This window comes from Engystomops pustulosus, chromosome 3 (assembly GCF_040894005.1).
Source record: "Engystomops pustulosus chromosome 3, aEngPut4.maternal, whole genome shotgun sequence".
In the NCBI taxonomy this organism is placed as follows: Eukaryota; Metazoa; Chordata; class Amphibia; order Anura; family Leptodactylidae; genus Engystomops; species Engystomops pustulosus.
The window spans coordinates 137,445,386-137,466,644 of NC_092413.1; the positions used below are offsets into that span (position 1 = coordinate 137,445,386).

General features: G+C 37.2%; 1 protein-coding gene across 1 annotated transcript in view; it reads right to left on the reverse strand.

The window, feature by feature from the left end:
• Positions 1 to 21,259, reverse strand: part of FAM83B (family with sequence similarity 83 member B) — a 71,564-nt gene that overhangs the window by 33,882 nt on the left and 16,423 nt on the right. The window contains exon 2 of the mRNA XM_072142265.1: positions 20,556 to 21,033. Coding sequence (XP_071998366.1) covers positions 20,556 to 21,011 — 456 coding nt within the window. The 5' untranslated portion in view covers positions 21,012 to 21,033. The remainder of the gene's footprint in view (positions 1 to 20,555; positions 21,034 to 21,259) is intronic.

Sequence of the window (21,259 nt, forward strand, 5' to 3'; positions counted from 1 at the left end):
TATTCCCACCATAGGCTAATACTCAAGCCCAAGCCAGTAGGTTTCCCCAGTTTTTTGTAGTGAAATAAGGTACGGCCGCTTATATTAGGTCAGCTTATACTTGTGTATATACAGTACATGAATTAAATTATATATCTTTATACCAATCAATGAGATAGTTAATTGTCTTTTTTTGCTTTTAGCTTTCTTGTCTATGTTTGGTGCAGTTTTGGTACAAATGCCATTTTGTGACATTGTGCCAAATGAAGGAGGACAATGTTACTTTGACATTGACCCTGTTTGCACCAAATTCATTAAACTAGCTTAGACAAGTTTTCACAATTGGACTGAATTCATGTTTGTTACTCTCCGTTTAGGAACAAGTTTCCCCCTTGGTCTATGTGCTTCTACTTTTGATAGTATCTTATGACTTTTTATGTGAATGCTACAAACAATCCCCATAGCATAAGACACTGCCAATGGATTTATCAAAGACCAAAGCCATTTTCATAAATCTGGTGGCAGCAGAGCTCCAAAGACAGACATAGATTTTTTGCTATCTATTGATTAATCTCCCCTAGTATTGCACCACTTTGAATCCTTACAATGAAACCCTGGTCATAATTAAAACTAACTAGCTTTATTTTGGAACACTTATTTTGATTTTACACACAGAGGCATAGTCAGGGCCGCAGTCAAGGATGAAAATTCCACCTCAAGCGGCAGATTGAGAAGAGCAGCAAAACAGGGGTGGGTGATTCGGGCACTCGCCTGAATGACCAGCCATCAGTATGGACCTGCTGCTGACAGTCCATGCTGCCCGTTTTCCATTACTCTCGGCAAGCGGTACAACACAGCAGCACAGAACAGACCCGTTAGTCTGTGCTGATGCTACTCTATGGCTGTGGAGGACGCAGGCGGCGGTTGATGACGTCACGCCAGCTGCGTCTATGTACAACAGCGCTGCCTGAGAGAAGAGTCGGGAGTAGATGGGAAGACCTCTGCATGGGAAAGGAGGTAATTAAAAGTTTTATTATTTTTAAACTGGCAATATAATTAATAAAAAAATAATCTGTGGCAGGAGTAAATAATAGGAGAGTGAGATTTAAATATCGGGGACAGATCCTAAATAAATTGCTGCGGGGATCTTATGGGCTCTATACACGACAAAACCTAGGGGAAGGGGGCCATGATCCACTATGATGCCCATGATTAAACTGGGGGTGGGGGCTCTATATATAAGTATCCTATATAAGTAAACTGGTGGTGGAGGAGGCTTTTTTAAGAGAGGAGGGATATTAATTGAACTAGGGGTGGCCTGATGGGCTTTTATATATAACTTAAATGGGGTGGATTGTATATAATTAAAAAGGGGACATTTATGGGGTAGGTTGTTATAGGGTACTGTATACAATTTAATTGGGGGCTGTATATACCTTAAGTTTATTAGGGTGGTGTTTTATATATTCATGTATTAGGGTGGCACTATTTATTAAATTAAAAGAGGGCTGTATATTAAATTCTGTAGTTGGGAATACATACCACTTAGAAGCACAGCATTCTCTAGGCGACATTATATTGTAGGTACTGTTGTATTTTTACAGGCGCTGTGTGGAGATGCTGGAACTAAAGACATCTTAATATTGTTATGACCGGGAGAAATCATAATAAAGTTGTCTTCCTGATGGTGCAGCAACCTGTAAGGTACTAGACACCAATGTCTGTGTCACTGACTGACTAATAGTGTGTGAGACATTGTCAGTGTGTGTAGTGTCAGTGATCATCACTGCTGCGTGAGGGTACTATTAGTAATTAATCAGGTTTTAGATTTTTTTTTTTAAGATGAGTCTGTAAATTCAGGGGTCTGAATATAGGAGAAGATTAGTGCTAGTATTTTTCCTATATTTTTTGGGGGGGCGGGGGGGGTGCAGCATTTCAGTTTTCGCCTCAGGCAGTAAAAAAAAGCTGGAAACGGCCCTGGGCATAGTTGTCAATAGGCAGGATGTTACTACAGCTTTTGGAATGTCTTGGGAGATCATTAGATGTCTTTCACACATTAGATTAATCATAGTTGCTTTCACTGCTTAATAGACTAAGCTCTCAAATTGTAAGTTTTACCTATGTCGTTTAGGGACTGACGTGGATTGGCTCTCAAATGAACAACTTTTTGAAAATGGGCACTTTATAAATCTGCCGAGCACATTTTGATTAAGAAGAAACGGGGGTGGCAAAAGTTGCAAAAAAGTTGCAAATGTGAGACATCTCACCATAGAATACAGTATAATAAAATATAGGCACCTATTCTCTAGCATTAAAAAAATGTTTCTTTGAATAATGAAGATAACATTAGAGTTTATTATATAGAGCATATGTAGAGAGTAGTAAAGTCCACACACAGTTCAATAGGACAGGCAAAGAATGATACAATATATGTTGTACATTACAGAGCAGTACAATAGGTAGATAAATTTTATATATGTAGCATACGTACAGAGCAGTACTATATGAATTGCATAGCTAGAATACAGTACAAAAAATAAAGGTGCAGTAGAGAGCAATACATTTTACCTATTAAGGTAAGATAACACAAGTAATGCACACATACAGCATTGTAAAACAAGTAAAGAATAGTACAATACATCTTGAAAAGATAGTACAAAGTACATTAAAAAGTGCCTGAAAAAAAACATTTAAATGTAAGTACAGTATTGTAATCTGACCCACTGCATTGTACAGGATAAATGTTCAAGGATTTTGAATTATTGCACGATACTGTCTTACTGTAATAGTCTTATTAATGTTTCTCTGATCATTATTGGTGGATTTATGAAACACACTTACATTCTTTCACCCATGATCAATTGTAGAGTTGGTTTGCCTGAGCATTTTGGAGGCTTATTTGCCTTTCGTTCTACAAATCTGAGCCTCCATTGCTTGGGACCAACATTTTTCAAGGTATAATGATATAATGTTAAAGGATACATAAGCTCTCTTCATGAACCCCACAAATCCTACACCTCCATGATGTTTCACTTTCCCAAAGCAATGGTCATCCACGGATGCTGCATAGAAGACATTAAATATTGTAGACCAGAACTTGCTGTAGTCTTCAACATCAGAGCTAGCTATGACTGACGGCTGTGCTCCTACTTCTGATATTTCAGCTTCTGTGCCCATGCCATGTCAACACTGTTTTATTATGGCAATGCACAGTATCCCACACCAGCAAAGTAATACTCCTTAACTCCTACTTGTACAGCGCAGAGCTGCTAGTACTGTATGAAGAGGGCTCAAGGGGTGATCCAATGTCATACAGAGGTGGGGTTTGCTGCATATTGTTAGCTGCATATTGCTAGTGCAAGCACCGGATGCGGGTATTAACACCTTGATCACTTAGGCACCACCATCTTTGTTGCAATCGTCACTCCTCATTGCTGTATGACATCTGCAGATTTGTTACAATGTGCTAGTTGCACATGGTAATGAATGCCATACAGTAGTATTGCTGTATATGGTAGGAACGATTAGACCATTTGCGGTTGATTTCCCTACACGGTCTAAGAAATAGAAAAAAAATATATACATATAAATAAACTTCACAAATAAAAATCACAAACGCGTTAGATATCGCCATGTACTAAAATGCCCGATAAATTAAAATATGAAAACGTTTTTTCTTGACGGTGAACCCCATAAATGGCAAATAGCGCCCGAATGTCTGAAACTTTTAGAAAAAGTGATCAAAGTGATCAAAATGATCGCACAGTCCTCAAAATTATTACAATGAAAAAAATCCTAGCAACAAGGACCGGCCAGCACAACCAAAACGTACATACAAATGAGCAGGTGCACAATCTAATCAACTACACAACAAAAAAGAAAAAGTATGCACCAAGGATAGCTCAGTAAACACTATATGCAAGAAATAATGTAAACTTTATTAAGTACCAAACAAGATACATATATGACACACATTAACAAACATCTAAGACATGTAATATACATACATATCAACTGGTGACCAGGGTGTAGGTCAACCAAGTGAAAACCCCTGCTAAGTCCCCCCTGTGGTAGACTGAGATTCTACCAACCGAAATATGTCAAGGATTGCCAAATATCAACAAGTAGAAACATCAGTAAATAATGATAGTGCATCCCTAAAATTCATAGGTCCTGTAAACTGCCAAAGCATAAATCAAGTATCAAAAAGAATAAATAAACCTGAAAGTGCAAGTGCATGCAGTGTGCCAGTGGTACCCAAGTACAGCAACTAAAGTGCTCTCATAAGGCTGCCAAACTGGCAGTAGGAAAGTGCAGGGGTGACGAGCTCCCCACGCATATTGTCATCCTAGACGACTTCCTCAGGGGTGAAAAAAATCCTTTCATCTCAAAAAAGTAACTCCTTACAGAGCTCCGTACATTGAAGTATGAAAAAGTTATTAGCATCAGAAGATAGCAAAACGAGAACATTTATTTTCATACTCATTGTTTTCATTTTTGAAAATGTATTAAAACACAATAAAACCTATATAAATCTGTTATCACCGTGATCGTATCAAACAAAATAATAAAGTACACGTTTCATATGGAGCGCACAGTGAAAGTCGTAAAAACTGAGCTCACAAAGATATGACTCAAATGCGTTTTTTCGTCAACCTCACCACATTTTGAATTTTTTTCCAGCTTACCAGTACATGGCATTGAATAATAAATAACATTACTGAGAAGTAAAATTTTTTTTGCATAAATTATGCATAAAATAAGCAATAAGTTATAGATTTATTAACATGGAGAGCAAAAAATTAACAACAAAACACTGTGACACGAGGGGGTTAAAATGCTACACACCAGGATGTTCCTATGTTGAAACTGTGCTTCCAAAATTATTTATGTTGAATCACTTAAGAGTAAAATCCCTAAGAAAAAAAATATTGACTGTAAATTTCTCTCTGTTCATCTTCATTTTAATGTAATCCCTAATTAAACTGGTTACTATGTTTTACAGTAAAAAACATGTATACACATATCACATAGACATATTCTTTATGAGCTTGCTCTCATCCTCACCCACTTAATAGACAATAACTGATGAGTAACTGAAAATTATAGAGAACTCATGCTGTAAATTGGTCCTAGTGGAACTATAACGCACATCTATAATGTAATATTAATTAAAAGTACAAAATGACTTAGGAAAAAAGTGCTTTCATATTGTACTATACAACTGAAACATTTTTATTGTACAAATGATACAGACAGGTTGGGGAATGTCTCGCAAGAATACAATGGCAATTTCCTATCATTTAGGGTCAAACCACAAAGCCAAAGTGGCCACTACTGAGTTGTCTCTTTATATTAAGTTATGGAAGTCATGGCAAATTATTACAGGCTATGGGGAAGATACAAAAAAGGCAAAGTTAGACTAAACAGTCTTATATGAAAGTATCTGATACCGGTTGAAAATTCTAGCAGTAGGAAAAAAAATGTTTCTCATGTTTTCCCTTTGTGCACATAAGAATCCTATCATAGCCGCTAAATATAAATGTTTTATTATGAATGGATCAGCACCCCAGAGTAGATACTATTTGCTAAAATATTACATGCATGACTACTTAAAGGAAACCTACCATTTAGAATAGCAGGGGTAAGCTGTAAGTACCGAGCACCAGCTCAGGGTGAGCTGGTGCCGGTACTTACTTTCGTTAGTGTTATAAACCGCGGTATCGCGGTTTTAACACTTTTTAAACTTTAGAGCAGAAGGGGCTTCGGCGCTGCGCGCGACCGTGCGCGCGCAACATCTCCGCTATTTCCTATGTAGGCACGCGTGCACGATCGTGCGCACGCAGCGCCGAAGCCCCTTCTGCTCTAAAGTTTAAAAAGTGTTAAAACCGCGGTTTATAACACTGACGAAAGTAAGTACCGGCACCAGCTCACCCTGAGCTGGTGCTCGGTACTTACAGCTTACCCCTGCCATTCTAAGCGGTAGGTTTCCTTTAAGAGTGAATAATAATTCTGGTGTAGTTTAAGACTGTCGAGTCCTACTTTACAATTTTTCTTAGTTGGCTTAGTTTATGCCTGAAAATGAGTAAACTTTTGGGCACACAGTGTTGCAAATTAATAAACCATTAGCCATATGTTGTAAAGCAGCCGAGCAGATGATGTTTCTTTCATGGTCGGGGGGTGTCGTGTCATCATCCAGAAAATCACCTTTGAATTAAGATGTAAGTGGGTTTTATGAAGTCAAAGAGGCAGGGATTTTAACAGTGAAGTTGGTTTTCCCTGCCTTGGAAAAACCCTTTCACGTTTCACTGATGGTCCAGCATCCAAAGAAATCAATGATCATATCTTCTTATGTCAATCACATTGGATGATGAGTTCAGAGAAAGAGAGAATTTGACATCAGTGTTAAACTCTCCACCTCCCTGACATCTAACTTACATCCTACTTCAAAGTTGATTTTTTGGATGATGCCACTAAGCTGGGCTGTGAAAGAAACATAGAATATGTTCAATTGCTTGACAAAATATTAGTATTTATTTATTAGGCCAATTTCTGATGACAGGTTCCCTTTAAGCAACACCCGCTTTTGTCTTCCAAAAAGCCATACACATCAGGCGTAAACATATCTGTGGCACAAAACATGTTTTCAGAGTTTTATAGAATTCTCATGCTTGTCCTTAGTTTATCTCAAAACTTAGTGAAACCTCAAAACTTGCAGTTGAACTGGTAAATTACTCTGCTTTGTATATATGCTCTGTTTTTTTTTTATCTTTGTAGTTAATGTTACTAATAATGTGAATACTTCTAAATACGGTATGTAGAAGATTCCTCCTATGGTATATTATGTGTACTTTTGTATATTACCCTGTAATGCTAGTCTGTGATACCCCTAGAATGCCACCTTCCTGTATTTTTTATCATACCTATAATAAAGCTTTTGATATGATTGTGCTTTTGTCTTGGTTTTCACTTATTTTGGGTTGGTTAGATGTCCTAATATTGCATATATGTTTGCTGATTGTTTCATCAATAATATTTGACTACAAAATGGAGCATAAGTCAGACACGACTACAGGTAACCATGTGGCAGCTCTAACTCTGGATCACTGTACAATTAATTCCTGGAAACATAATCATGATATTGGAGATCCCAGTAATTGGACTCCACCAAACATACCGCTATTGTCCATCTTGTGGAGAAAAGATACACTTATATCTTGGACAAATACTCTAAGCTATGTAGAGGCAGCAGCCAGAGCCAAAGACAAGCTCATTTCTACTGTATTTACAAACATAGCTCAAGGACATCTGTTCATTTATTACTACACTTCTAGGCCATAGGCAAAATGCTTGTAATTCTCTGATATATAAGAATGGGTTGGGTCCTATACAATATTTGACTCAGCATGCATGAAACAGGGTAGATGGCTTTTTCAAGTTTTCCATGTTCTTTCTAGATAAATCAGTTGCATAAGAGTAAAAACAGCTTAACCCCATAATGACCTGCTATTTTTTATGTTTTACTTTTTTACTAATGCAGTTAAATGAGCTTACAAAAGGAATTGGTGGATATGATACCCCATTTCCCCATGCAGTGGCACATCTTGCTAGTTAAGCAGCGGATACTATAGTGTTAAATATACTAAAAACCTATCACAACATAACCACTGGTCACACATATGGGATATTGTACAGCAATGTCATGAAAAGATCACATCTCAAATGTATCTTGCCGAAGTCTTATAGTGTAGATTTGACTTTTGGCCACTTGGCCAAGCAGAGATGCAGTAAATTTACTATCTGACCTGTGCCTCGTTACTTGTGTAACTGCTGTTTGGAATAAGACCAACATTTGAAGTGCAGGTCATAATGCATAACAATATTATTGAAGGCCATACTCAATTCTACATGCTGATAACCACCAATAAACCTTGATTTATAACTGTTGTCCTATTTTAAATGCATCCTCCCTAGGTTATTTTCCTTACAAATCAGTCAGACCTCATGTGCATTACCATGCCAGCAGATCTGACAACATAAATTCAATTCCTATGGGAATTCAAAGCACTGAAGTTAATGTTAACTTTACAATTCTGTTTATATATCCAGCTTCCCTTTTCTAAGCCCCAATGCAAAAGTAAATTTATTCTTTGTCTTTTTTTTCAAAGCTTTTAACATATTTTTATAACCTTTTACTGCTGTCATTTTTGTGAGCACATCAGTCAAGTTGATTTCATGCCAGTGCATTTCAGTGGGACTTAACATTTTATGACTGCATGATTACAATAAGGATGACCTCTAAGGTCCTGATTCCAAATTTCTTAAAGGTAATGATTACCTATTTTATATTTTGGGCTCATAGAATTTAACTAATGTAAAAAAAAAAATAATACAAATTCAAAAGCTCCAAATCTCCTAAAACCAACACACATCATTCTGGGAATGCCTATTACAGTATAATTTAGATGTACACTAGATGTAGATTTAAATGTCGAATGATTTTTCATTTCTAGTTTTAAATGGAATCTGTCAGCTAGTGAAAGCTCTGAATCAATAGAATCATACTTGTGTAGATGTTTTAAATAGCAGCATGAAATTTTAATCCGACTCTGCAGCTCTGTAGGTACCTCTTTGGAAGAGGTTTCATCTTAAAGCGGTTGGCTTAAAAATGTAAAAAAAATTGGGTATTTGTTTTTAAAATCAGTACACCCCATCCCCAATGGCCAGTAAAAGGGGAATTTACTTATCCGGCCTCCTCATCTTGTCCCCGTCGCATCCCCCAACTTTCTGCATGGCTCTGGAGTAAGTGGGATCTGCTGGGCACCACCTCTACGCATGCGCTGTGGTCAAGAGCTGTGCCTCTGCTCTTTGAGTGGAGAGGCAGATGTGAATGCTCCCAGCACAACACAGGCTACATTGCGGCAGCGCGCACTGGACAAGTGGATTGCCATGTGTTCCTCCTGTCTGTGGGCCAGCCAGGACGGACAGCAAGAAAAGGAGGAACGAAGATGTAGAAGAGACTAACGGATGGACTGACGTCAATCAAGAACAGAATAGCGCTGAGGAATTCATAATAAAGTTGAATGTTGATAATCCTGCCCCCCACCAATTTTTATATTAAAGAGACCAACCCCTTTAAAGTGTGAGAGCTGTAGTATCCAACCAAGAACTGTTTTGCAAACATTTTCACTCCAAATAAAGAGAAAGGGTTCTGAAGCAGCTGAGCATGGAAAACAGTAAGCTCTTTAGGATGAAGTGCCTCCCATAATAGCACTTTTACATCTTGGTAATTTTTCAGCCCTGCTGCTGCTAACTACTGTTCATACATAAATGTATGATTAAGATCTCTCCAGGACTCCTAGCAATGTTATGGGTTCTACATAGTAATAGCTGCAGACAGAAGCTGTGTGAAACATTTATATATAACATCAGCCCACATTGCAATACTCTCTAGCATTTTCTTATAATTGTGCTGAGTTGCTTTACTTTAAAGTGGTTCCCTTAGGGAGGTAACCAGAGTTTAGAGAAATGAAATTAGTGTAAATTAGCTGCTATATTCTTCTGCCACTAAAGATGTTGATACTTTTTGTATATTTTAGAACAAATCAGATAACAAAGACCAAGGTTTATGATCAGGGACGTAACTAGGAGATAAAGGACACCAGAGCAGACTTCTGAATAGGACCCCCTAAAAATGTATATTTACACACACATTAATATACCTATATACATAAAGATACAGTTCTTCACTCATATGTATACACTCACATACACATATACGCGCACATATAGAGCACATACACATACATGCATACATATACATACAGTATACGCACACCATACACCATATATACATACAGCATACACAGATATACAACATATATACATCACATATATGTTATATACATATTATGCTGTATATTATGATAAATAAATGCATATTGCTATTTTTAAATATTTTTATAAGCAGCAGGGTAGCACCTTCAATGAGGCCAAATGAACACCTTGCATCAAGCATCAGTTATAGAGCCGTTTCTCACAGTTGCAGTTAGTGCAGCACATATATATTTGAGATATGCAGTCACTGTGCTTCTTTTTGATGATTCATAATTGTATTCTAGCTTTAAACTAAAAAAGTAACAAAGCTGCCACACAAAATCCTTCAACAGTGATTGTATATGTTGTCTGTCGGAGCAGAGAGGTGGTGCCTCAGCAGACACAGCAGCTATGGTAAACGCAATCTTTTCATTCAATGGGATTGGGTGAGTTCCAGTATTTGCCCAGTACTCTGTCCATAATTCAGGTTTCTGCTCCCACCTCCATATTTCATTGACATTATGGTTTGAGTTTACTTGAGATAGTGGTGGTATTTATTTGGACCATACTAATACACTGTAAGTTTGGTGTAGCTATAGGTCATAGTGTTAGTGTGAGTATTATTTAGTGTTAGTATTACCTTATATACTCGAGTATAAGCCTAGTTTTTCAGCACAAAAAATGTGCTGAAAAACCCTAACTCGGCTTATACTCGAGTCAAAAAAATAAATCAAAACTCACCTTTCCGGCGGCCCCCATAGATCTTCTGTGCGATCCATCCGCTACAATGGTATTGTTGTGCTGCACAACGGGGGGGGGGGGTTATATACACTGGAGCAGGGCCTATCAGGCTATATACACTGGAGCAGGGCCTATCAGGCTATATACACTGGAGCAGGGCCTATCAGGCTATATACACTGGAGCAGGGCCTATCAGGCTATATACACTGGGGCAGGGGCTGGCAGGCTATATACACTGGGGCAGGGGCTGGCAGGCTATATACACCGGGGCAGGGGCTGGCAGGCTATATACTGGGGAAGCTGTGACCAATGCATTTCCCACCCCCGGCTTATACTCGAGTCAATAGATTTTCCCATTTTTTTTGTGGTAAAATTAGGGGCCTCGGCTTATACTCGGGTCGGCTTATACTCGAGTATATACGGTATTTATAAAACCACTAAAAATGAAGCCTCTAGATAAACGGGCACCAATTCACTTTGTCTTAGACAGCAAAAAGGCTAGGTACACCACCTAATGGACCATCCAACTCTTAGGATGTGAAAGAGACTCATTTGTTTTTGTGTATGTGTGTTTTATACATTTTTATTTTTTGAAACACAAAGTTTACAAGATAAATTTACAATTTTAACCTATTTGGAAAAGCAAAAAATAATTTAGACTTCTCTGCCTTTTCATCTGCAGAACTTTCTGCTCTCTGCAGTGACTGTGCTAATATCCAGCCAGAATCATGCTATAGCTATTACTCAGAGCAGAGTGGAAGGGCTTCTTAGTGAGAAAAGCATCTACAGGCAGAAAGACCTGACCACGGCACTTGCAGAAGCAGTAGACCTGGTTAATAACTTCACTTTTCACACTCCTGCTGCTACCAACAACTAACAAGGTAGCAAAAAGATGCCTGGTTTTCCTTATCACATCCTGGAAAACCTTCCATATTTTCCCAGAATCCCCTAGTGGAGCATCCATGGCTATAAGACTCCACACGGCTGACTTAATTGGCAGTCTCCATAAGGAGAACTCTTACTTCCCGACCAACAAAATACACAAATATGTGATTAAACAGCTCCCCAGACCTGCAGTTTTGTCTGAACTGCTAACAGTATTCCTAGACATTTCATTAAATCTGCACAAGCAAACAAATGAAGAGATCTGCAGAACGTATGCTTATTTTTTATGTCATTTTAGTTCAAGCCTCCCAATATTAAATGTTTGTTCAATGTCTGTAGACAGCTTGTTCTGCTTATTCACGTTCTCTGATCCATTATGTTATAATAAGGATTGAAATGCTGCCAGAATAAATGCTGTTAGAGTGGCATTTGTGAACATGTTATTAAATTGCTTCATTACAAACCAGCAAAAATCTCATGATCATTGACAAACAAATAATGCAATGTACTTAAAATGTTAATATTTTCATGGCAGTTATTGTACATTTTTTTTATTCTAATTGGAAGTGTTTCTGTCATATCTGTCTATATATGGAATATAGCAGAAGAAATGCTGAAAGAGTAGGAGAGCAAAAGAAAAAAAATATTACAGACAGCTGTCAATCACTATGTGCAAATTTGGAAGAAGGATGACTTAATGAGTCTTAATAGCATTTAACCATACACAGCATTTAGGTGAAGGTCGGGGCAACAGACATGGACATCTCTTGTTCCAGTCTGACCTTCATTCTTGTAATCTTTGTATATCCTAGTTGTTGATCATCCCCTACAAATAAGTTCTTTTCTCTACTATTGCAAAAATCATCATTTAAAACAGTAGTAAACAACCCTAAAACTAAGAGATTAATCACAGAGCCTCATCTTCTTTGCATACTTGTTTGGCTGGGCTACATACTCTTTTAGGTTGACCACAATCCATTTCTCTATGATATGCCCCCCAGTTTTGATGTGACCTGCCATTTTGTAATGTGGGCACACTATGACTTTAGCCCAATGGTGTAAAAATGCTCTGCCAATCTTGGGACATTTACCTACCCTTACAGGATTGTGGAATGTCTCCTCTTTACAAGGCTACATACACACAACCTTGTGCTCACCGGGATATCAACTCAGCGTAGCATAAAGCCATAGACAGATGAAACTCTCAAAGGAGGTTCTGTGTGAGGAGAGAAAAATATGATTTACAAGTAGTGATGAGCAGTCCAATCAGTATCTGAGCCTGGTGAGTTCAGCCAAATTGGTGTTCTCACTGATTGGAATGTTAACCTTATAAATAGATCAGCTCACCCACTGGTAACACCCGTGATTGGTGCTGGTACTGATCGCAAGTGTTATCCTTTACACACTGACACCAAAGCTGCCTGTTGCGTGTTATTGCATGCAGTATATGTGCCTCACCTTTTTGGAAGCAATCTTGTTTCTCCCTGTGACAAAAGGGCTGCAAGCATGTGTAAAGAATTAAAGGACAGATTAAATGACTGCCTGAAACATGTAAAGGATAACTGCGATTAGTGCCAGCACCGTTCGCAGGTGTTCCAGGTAGCAAGGGGTGAACCAAACTTGACTTATGACTGAAGTCTGAGTTCATGATTTGCAAACCTATTTGCAAGTACTTTAGAAGTACTATTTTTTTTTCCAAATAGATCGGACAGGTGATTTTTTTTCAAAATTTTTGCAATATGCTGTTTTGTAGAATGCAACTGCCTTTTGCATGATAACAGTCTGAGAATAACTGTCTGTATTCATACAACAAGAAGCTGTTACTAGAGTAAATACCTATTAACTAGCCAATAGTTGCCGAAAAGGGTTAGTGTACAAGATAGAGGCATGGCTTTTCCTCAGGCTAAGCCTACAGAAACAGTATTAGTCCTAGTAACAGCTGCTTTCCATATGCAAAGAAATAGCTATTGTCAAGATTTTTTTCCTGCAAAATAAACTGTGTTTTATAGTACAGTACATTTAAAACAAAATCACAAAATCACTAGCCCTACATGTTTAAAAAATAAAAATAAAATTGGAATGTACCACTATAAACTAGTACAAAGAGTAAATATTTTACAAAGAAATACGAAAATAATTTATTGCTTTGAGAATAAACAGTCATGGAGGGTGTGATGAGCCACCCACTCTCAAGTTATATCACAGGGTGAATTTTCCTCACAATTAGTACATAAAGCCCTGCCCACCTATGCAAGATGGCATCTTTACGCTAAATTCTATTGCCCTGGCACCCAACACCCAATTCTGTTAGGGAAACCACACTCAGGGGGCGCACAACCACACTATTTACCCCCTTACCACTTACATGCCTATGTAATGCTACTGCACAGAGCCACTCTGTTCATCGTCACCCATGTATTCACCCACGTATTCTAAACATGTATCACAGCTGCCACCACTCATAATTATGGCTTATGAGATGCCTACAATAGCACGGCACACATACACCCAGATACACACTCTTTTTGGTGCCGTAAAGTTCACCTGGACACACATTGCTTATAGCTACTGCTAGCACACAGACACTCACTGGGTAATATGGCTTAACGATAATTCACCTCTCCAAAGGTATGGAGAAGTATATAACCACAAGAAGCAAACTTTTTAATGGACAATTTAATATACAAAAGGCAAAATGCTCATAGGTTACAAAAATAATGAAATAAATATAAGCAAAACAGTAATAAAAAAAGGGATAACGTTTAAAAAACAAACTTTACATATACATATTCTAAGACACTAGTTTATGGACATGCAATACCCACACATGGAACTTGCAGCGTCTGCATCAGTTAAGCTTTTCTATTCATGGGACAAAGCACCTACAATGTGGAAGTGGGATAGGAAGTTTTCTGGTAGATGTTAATTCCATTATCCTATAGCCAAGGTGGTTTTAGCTGTGGTGGAGGGTGCAAAACAACCCCTAACTCATCACATGGGGCTAACATGTTTATATTTCCAAAGATTTCACATGAAGTCTATAATTAACTCATTCCACTTCTATACCATTCCTTAATGACACAACATACTTGAGAGACTTCTAATTGTTAATTAAAACATTGGAATAAACAATTATCAGTTTATCTTTTAATTTGCTTGTGTAGTTAATGATTCATCCGTGAGTCTAGTCACAGTAATATAACAATCATTATAGGTTTTCTCATTTTCTCAGTGTTTAGTCACCAGACCTGTTCAACACAATCTAGGGACAGAATAATACATAGATTGCTATATGCATGCACTCATTTTCTTCCTGAATAAATGTTATATTCAGTCACGAAGAAACAACACATTACAGTCAGCATGATTTAGCACAAGAATCATGGAGTATGATGGAGTATCTTATTCTCCATTCCAATGTCTGATTTTACATTCCATTTGGTAAAATCCATCTAAACATATATAAATGAAACATATATATATATGAAAAAGACATTTTTTTGCCATCTTCTGACGCTAATAACTTTTTCATACTTTAGTGTACAGAGCTGTGATGAGTGTAATTTTTTGAGAAACGAGTCGACATTTTCATTGCTACTATTTTTAGGTCTGTATGATGTTTTGGTCACTTTTATTTCATTTTATATGTGATGTAAAATGGTGTAAAAGACACGTTTTGGACATTTGGGTGCTATTTTCCATTATGTGGTTCACCGCCGGCAATAACCATTTTTATATTTTGATAGATGAGGCATTTTGGGATGGGGCGATACCTATTGTGCATCGGAGGAGTTAATAGCCGTTATTAGCGGTGGGTGTTTTCTGCAATATGCAACAAACCCCACCTGTGTACGAAGAGGGCTCAGCCCATGAGCCCTATTCACACATTCCCCGCACCTCTGTGCCGTGCAGCTACAGCGCAGAGCATCAAGGGGTTAAAGATTTATTTTAAAAAAATTATTCAATTAAGAAGAATCTGTATAAGTTGAGAATGACCTTTCTTTTTCCATACTGAAGGTCAGACAGTATTTATGCAGTATATGCATAAATATAGACAGCAGAGTGAAGATGTCAGGAGAATAACTGTATGAGAATATTTCCCATATGAATTAAAAGGGTTGTAAATATCAATAAAAGGAGTCAGTTCTTTAAAGAAGATACAAACTATTCTTATTTGTGTAGTCCATTAGATGAAGGAAGTCCTATTATAATTGCATAGTAAACAACATATTTCATTTTGTTAGATTGCATTTCAAAGAGGTCTGCATAACTTAATGCATATTAAGACAGATAGGAATCTTACTTTCACATGGACGTAATTATGCAAAATGTAAAAACCTGCTAATGTGATTAGACATTTATTAACTGTGGTCAGAATATGGAGTATGTAATCTTGCAATGTACAATGAATAATGCAATAGTTCACACTTGTGAAAGTATCTTCTATATAATACACTAAATTCACAGTTTTAACAGTTAAAATTGTAATCTTAGCAGATGAGATGGAATGAAAAATTGAAGATAATGGCCTCATGCACATAACCAACTGCAGAAACGGACTGCAAACCTTCCCATGTTTGTGGGCCATTTATGTACATGATTGGCTGGAGATTGAAGGTATGAGTGCTATACAAGCAGGGCTAGCACCCAGGGCTGGGCATACCTGGGCAAGTGTCGGGGCCCAGAGCCACTGAGGGGCCCACATAATGCTGTACATAAGGAATCCATGGGTTTGAAGGAGGCTGTATCTTATTAATCCATATGCTGTGAGGGGGATCTATATAAAATAACCATCTTGGGGCTGTTTGGTATGATAAACTTGGTAAATATTTTAGGGAACAGGAGACTGTTTTAGTTTCTGAATTTTTAATTCTGCCATTTGGGTTCACTGCAAAAGGGCCTACTAAGGCTCTATCTACCAGGGACCTACTAAAACCTGGAGCCAACGCTGCTAGGACCTGCTCTATATTTTGCAGCAAGTTTGCCTAGGTTGTCATGGTGTGGTGAGTCACCACACCATGACCATGCACAGTAGACTTCTATAGGGGCTGTGAGCTAACTGCAATTTGTGCAGCTTGCTCACAGCCCCAAACGCGGTCTTGTGCATGAGACCTTATTGTCCATATTACTGTGCATCATCTGGGATAAGAGGACACACAGATAAATCTGAAACTGTGGAAAATTGAGTAACATACATTGAAGGAACAGCCAAGAGGACAGATGTTACAGTTAAAGCTGTTCACCATTGTGGTAATGCTTAATGGGAGCCTATTCTTCTAGGTTTTTGTCAGTCCTTTTATTTGCTCATGACCAGATCTGCATTTTCAAATTTGGACAAAACTAATAATCTGTAGGTCAAATGTAAAAAGTAAAAGATGTCACGCCTTTGAGGAATATATTGTGTGCCAGTTTCCCTCCAATAAATCAACAGCATTAAATATGAGACTCTACTTTGGTTTTTAAAAGAAAATGTCTAGTGCATGGACGCCCCAGAAGCCTCTTTTAAAAATTTGCATATCACCACAATTTAAGTTTTAAAAAGATACAGGGAACGTGAGGATTAGCCCTTAAAAGGACTATCCTCACGTACAATAGAGGCACCTAGCACAAAATCTACCTAAATAGGTAGATCCGTGGTGGTAGGTTTCCTTTAAGACAAGGTTAGGATAGGCCAGTATTTTTGCAAGGTTTGTTATGGATTTTTTTTAACACCACTCTCTAAGTGGGTGATAAAATGTATTGTATTTGTACATCAGGTCAATACGAATGCAGTGATAAGAACTATGGGAGGTTTTATTGAAATTTTTATTTTTTACTTAATAAAATTTTAAACTTTCAGTGCAGAATGTTGCTGTGTCGGCTTTAGTGCAGCCGTGACACAAATGTGTCGCAGACACTATGTAGATACATGTCCAAGTAGTTTTCACGAGCAATGTCTGACAAAAAACTGGTGCTGGGGCTTTAATAAATGAGAGTCAGTATATTTAGTCCTGTCTCTAGGTCCATGGCTTCCAAGGCAAAAGCACCACTTATATCAGGGCAGAGATGCTGACGCAGAGGGGTGGACACTAAGAACATTCAGTCAAGGCCTCCTCACCTGCCCCACCATTGAAAGTAAGTAAAACGTTAGATTACTATATATTCATTGCCTTGATATATTTGAATAGAAACTTGATGGACTTTAGATTATATTTCAGAAAAGGTTTTGCTTTGAATTAAATTCTTTTAGATTTGAGTGAAAACTGCTGTCATGTTTTATTATAGTTCCACACATGTACAGAGTGGCTAAAGGAAACCTACCATGAGGAATCTACCATCAGAAGTGGATCTGATGGTAGATTCCTCCCACCTGCCTCTGCCCTAATCTGTAATTTAATAATCCTGGAACTAACCAACTAGTTAAAACTGGTATACTAGCCTGGCCAGGCACTGGGAGCAAAGGCTACTCCACCCCAGTAGCCTCTGCAGTTAATTTACGTAATACTAAAATAAGGTTTTTAACAAGTTAGGTTCGGTTCCAGGATTATTAAATTACAGATCAGGGATAAGGATGACAGGAGGAATCTACCATCAGATCCACTTCTGATGGCAGATTTGTCATGGTAGGTCTGCTTTAACTAAATATCTATTATCTATCTTTAAATTTTGTTGCTTTTTGAATTTTCATTAGGACTGTAAAAATTTATGTTATACTTCCCTCAGAAGGTCAACTTGTAATTTATTTTAATACAAATTATGTTTTAAGAGAACTGGAAGATCAAAGCAACAAAAATAAGCAAAGATGTATTTATTTAGTTTACAGATGAAAGAATTGCAGTGACCTTCAGTATGTCAGAATAAATAAAAAGTTTATCCAGAAATGTACATTCATATTTAATATTGATATTTTCATAACCAACCGGGTTTTCTTTATCTCTGCTTGGAGTAATTTTATACAAAGCTTATATCTGTCCATGGTCATGTGATGTCACACAGGTGGATGTCTCTTTAGTATCACAGAGAGTAATCAGAGCTGTGTGTCATAATGAGCCTTGTGGCATCACATGACCAGGGACAGATTTCCATTCCCTGGAAGTAAACAAAGAAGCTTTCTATAGAAGGACAGCATGCGGAAATCCAGAAAACCATTACTTTGCATCACACAAACAATATCAATTTTTTTTCTGAAAGTGGACAACCCCTTATTTACAGGCAGTCCCCGGGTTACGTACAAAATCGGTTCCATAAATTTGTTCTTAAGTTGAATTTGTATGTAAGTCTAAAAATTTTTTTTTGCTCCATCGACAATTGGAGTTTCAAAATTTTTTGCTGTATTGGGACCAAGGATTATCAATAAAGCTTCATAACAGACACCTTACAGTTGATCATTGCAGCCTAGGACTAAAGTAATGTATCCAGAGAGCTTCACCAGAGGTCACAGTGGGCAGAGTGGTCCATCTGTAACTAGGGGTCTTCTGTAAGTCAGGTGCCCTTAAGTAGGGGACCGCCTGTACTTTAAAAGATGCTTTTAAAGCATTTTTTTCTGTGAGTGTAATTTTCAGGTGGTTGTCCAGGACAGTAATGAATTGCACGTACAGAATTAATTGGCAAGAAGATCTGAATTGAGATTAGGTGGTTTTCAGTAACTGAAGTTAGCATGCTAGCTATTTCACAAAGGTCAGAAAAATGATGATCACATGAAGTTCAATACTACAATGTATGCAAACATTTTGACGTTTGACGTTAGTGACAATTACGATTTATTTCTATGCTGCTGTTTTGCTTGTAAGCATTATCAGTTGAAAGCAACTTTAAATAATATTCAACTTTAGAATAATATTATTTGTTCATTGCCTTGTGTTCAAATAGAATTTTGATGAACATTACATTAAATAAGATTAAACATTAAATAATTTCTGTCCCCTTTCAACACATTTCATCATTTTAGGTTATATTGCAGAAGAACGTCTTGCTTTGAAACAAATTCTTTTAGGTACGTGAAAGCCTCTTACATCTCACAGACACTTTTATGTAGTTACATTTGATAAATTATTTGGATCACTGTTTATAAAATATTTTCAATTTCTTTAGAGTTTCAAGCATAAGAACAGTTTTGCTAATTAATATCTTTGATCTATCCTCGTATTTCATTGCGCTGTAGAAATGTATGTAAATTTATGTAACAAGGTCAAAGTGCATAAAATGCTATTTTTTTCATTACATATCATGTTTTCAGAGAAATGGAAGATCACAGCACCAAAACAAACTACGAAAACCAAATTACTTTAGTTTACAAAAGATAGAATTGCTGAAAACTACAGTATGTCAGAACATATAAAAAGTTAATCCAGAGATTTAAATTGATAGTAATTTAATAGTAAAAGTAATTGATAACAGTGTAATAGTGATACTTTCATATTGAACTTGGTAGATATAACAAGGTAGCATCTATTACATCTAAGGAGTGCGATATCCTTCTGGTTTTCCTGAACATGACTGTTTTCATAATGAAAGCTCACTAAAGTCCTATTGATATCAGGGAAATATGTTTTTATAGTTGTATACACCCTATAAAGGTGTATTTTCATCAACATATTTCCAATTTAGAGAGGATGTTCACATTTTACTACTTTTTTCCCTCATCTTAATGATTTTATTTATTTTTTTATGCAGAATTATATAGAATTTGTGAATCTGACAAAAATATGCAATTATAACAGAGGTGATTTATTTTAAATTTTCTGCTTTGTATGTTTTTAAGAGAGATGACGGGTGCAGAAGAGGGGAGATGAGCGCTCCTCAACCCTTCCCTTTCCATAGAAAGTCAAACAGCTGGCGACCAGGTGCCATAGACCTCTATAGGGGCCATGAATTTGCAGCAAGATCACTGCCCCCCATTACAGTTATGTGAATGTAGCCTAAACCTATTTTTAAAATTTACACCCCAAATGTTGATTTTATCGAATTGGATTAATCTATTTGATTCATTAATCTTTGTTTTAGCAGGGCGATAAAAATACAATTCGGCTGAATAGTTTTATAAAACCAGTTGCTGATGAGTAAGGGAGCTACAACGTTATTCTCCATGTCACAGGTTTAATTTAGTGATGTACATTCAATATAATAAAAGTGTAATAACTTTACAATTATCTTACCTTTCTAGCTTCTTTGATACTCTTTCTGACCATTTCTTTGATTGTGAGTGGATGTCCTCTTGGTGGATGAAAATAAAGATTAATATCTGTAGCTCCTATTTGTCCCGGGGCCACATATGGCCATCCAAGGTCGAGATTTGGTGCTTCTACATCAGACTCCATAGGCCAATAAGTTCCTGAAGATGAATTATCATCTGTTGATTCTCCCTGTATATTGTCCATACTCTCAACTGGCTTCTGAATATTATTTTTAATATAATTAATTTCATCTTCTGCAAGGAATTCTGTAGCTCTTTCCTTAACCAGAAACTCTTGATATGAAGCCGTGCCTCCATCGATTAAAGCATCAATAGCCACCCGGTACCATTCTTTGTAGTGAGGCTCTATAAAACTTTCATTCCTGCCTTCATCATGTAAAGATGAAAGCAATGACAGTGTATCCACCATTGCCGACATTTTGAAAAATTAGACGACAAACCTAAGAAACACATGAAAGAATAAATTACATTATGCAAATTTGAGTATTGTGTTGACATGTCAATTACATACCATCTACCTTATTGAAAAATATATGTGATTAGGTGCCATAAACAATGGGTCCAATGTATCATGCATTGTACACCAGTTTTCTGGCATACAATGCAAGAAACGTTTCCAATTAATGGTCCACACTATGTAATTTGTGGCTTTGTTGGCCTTGCACC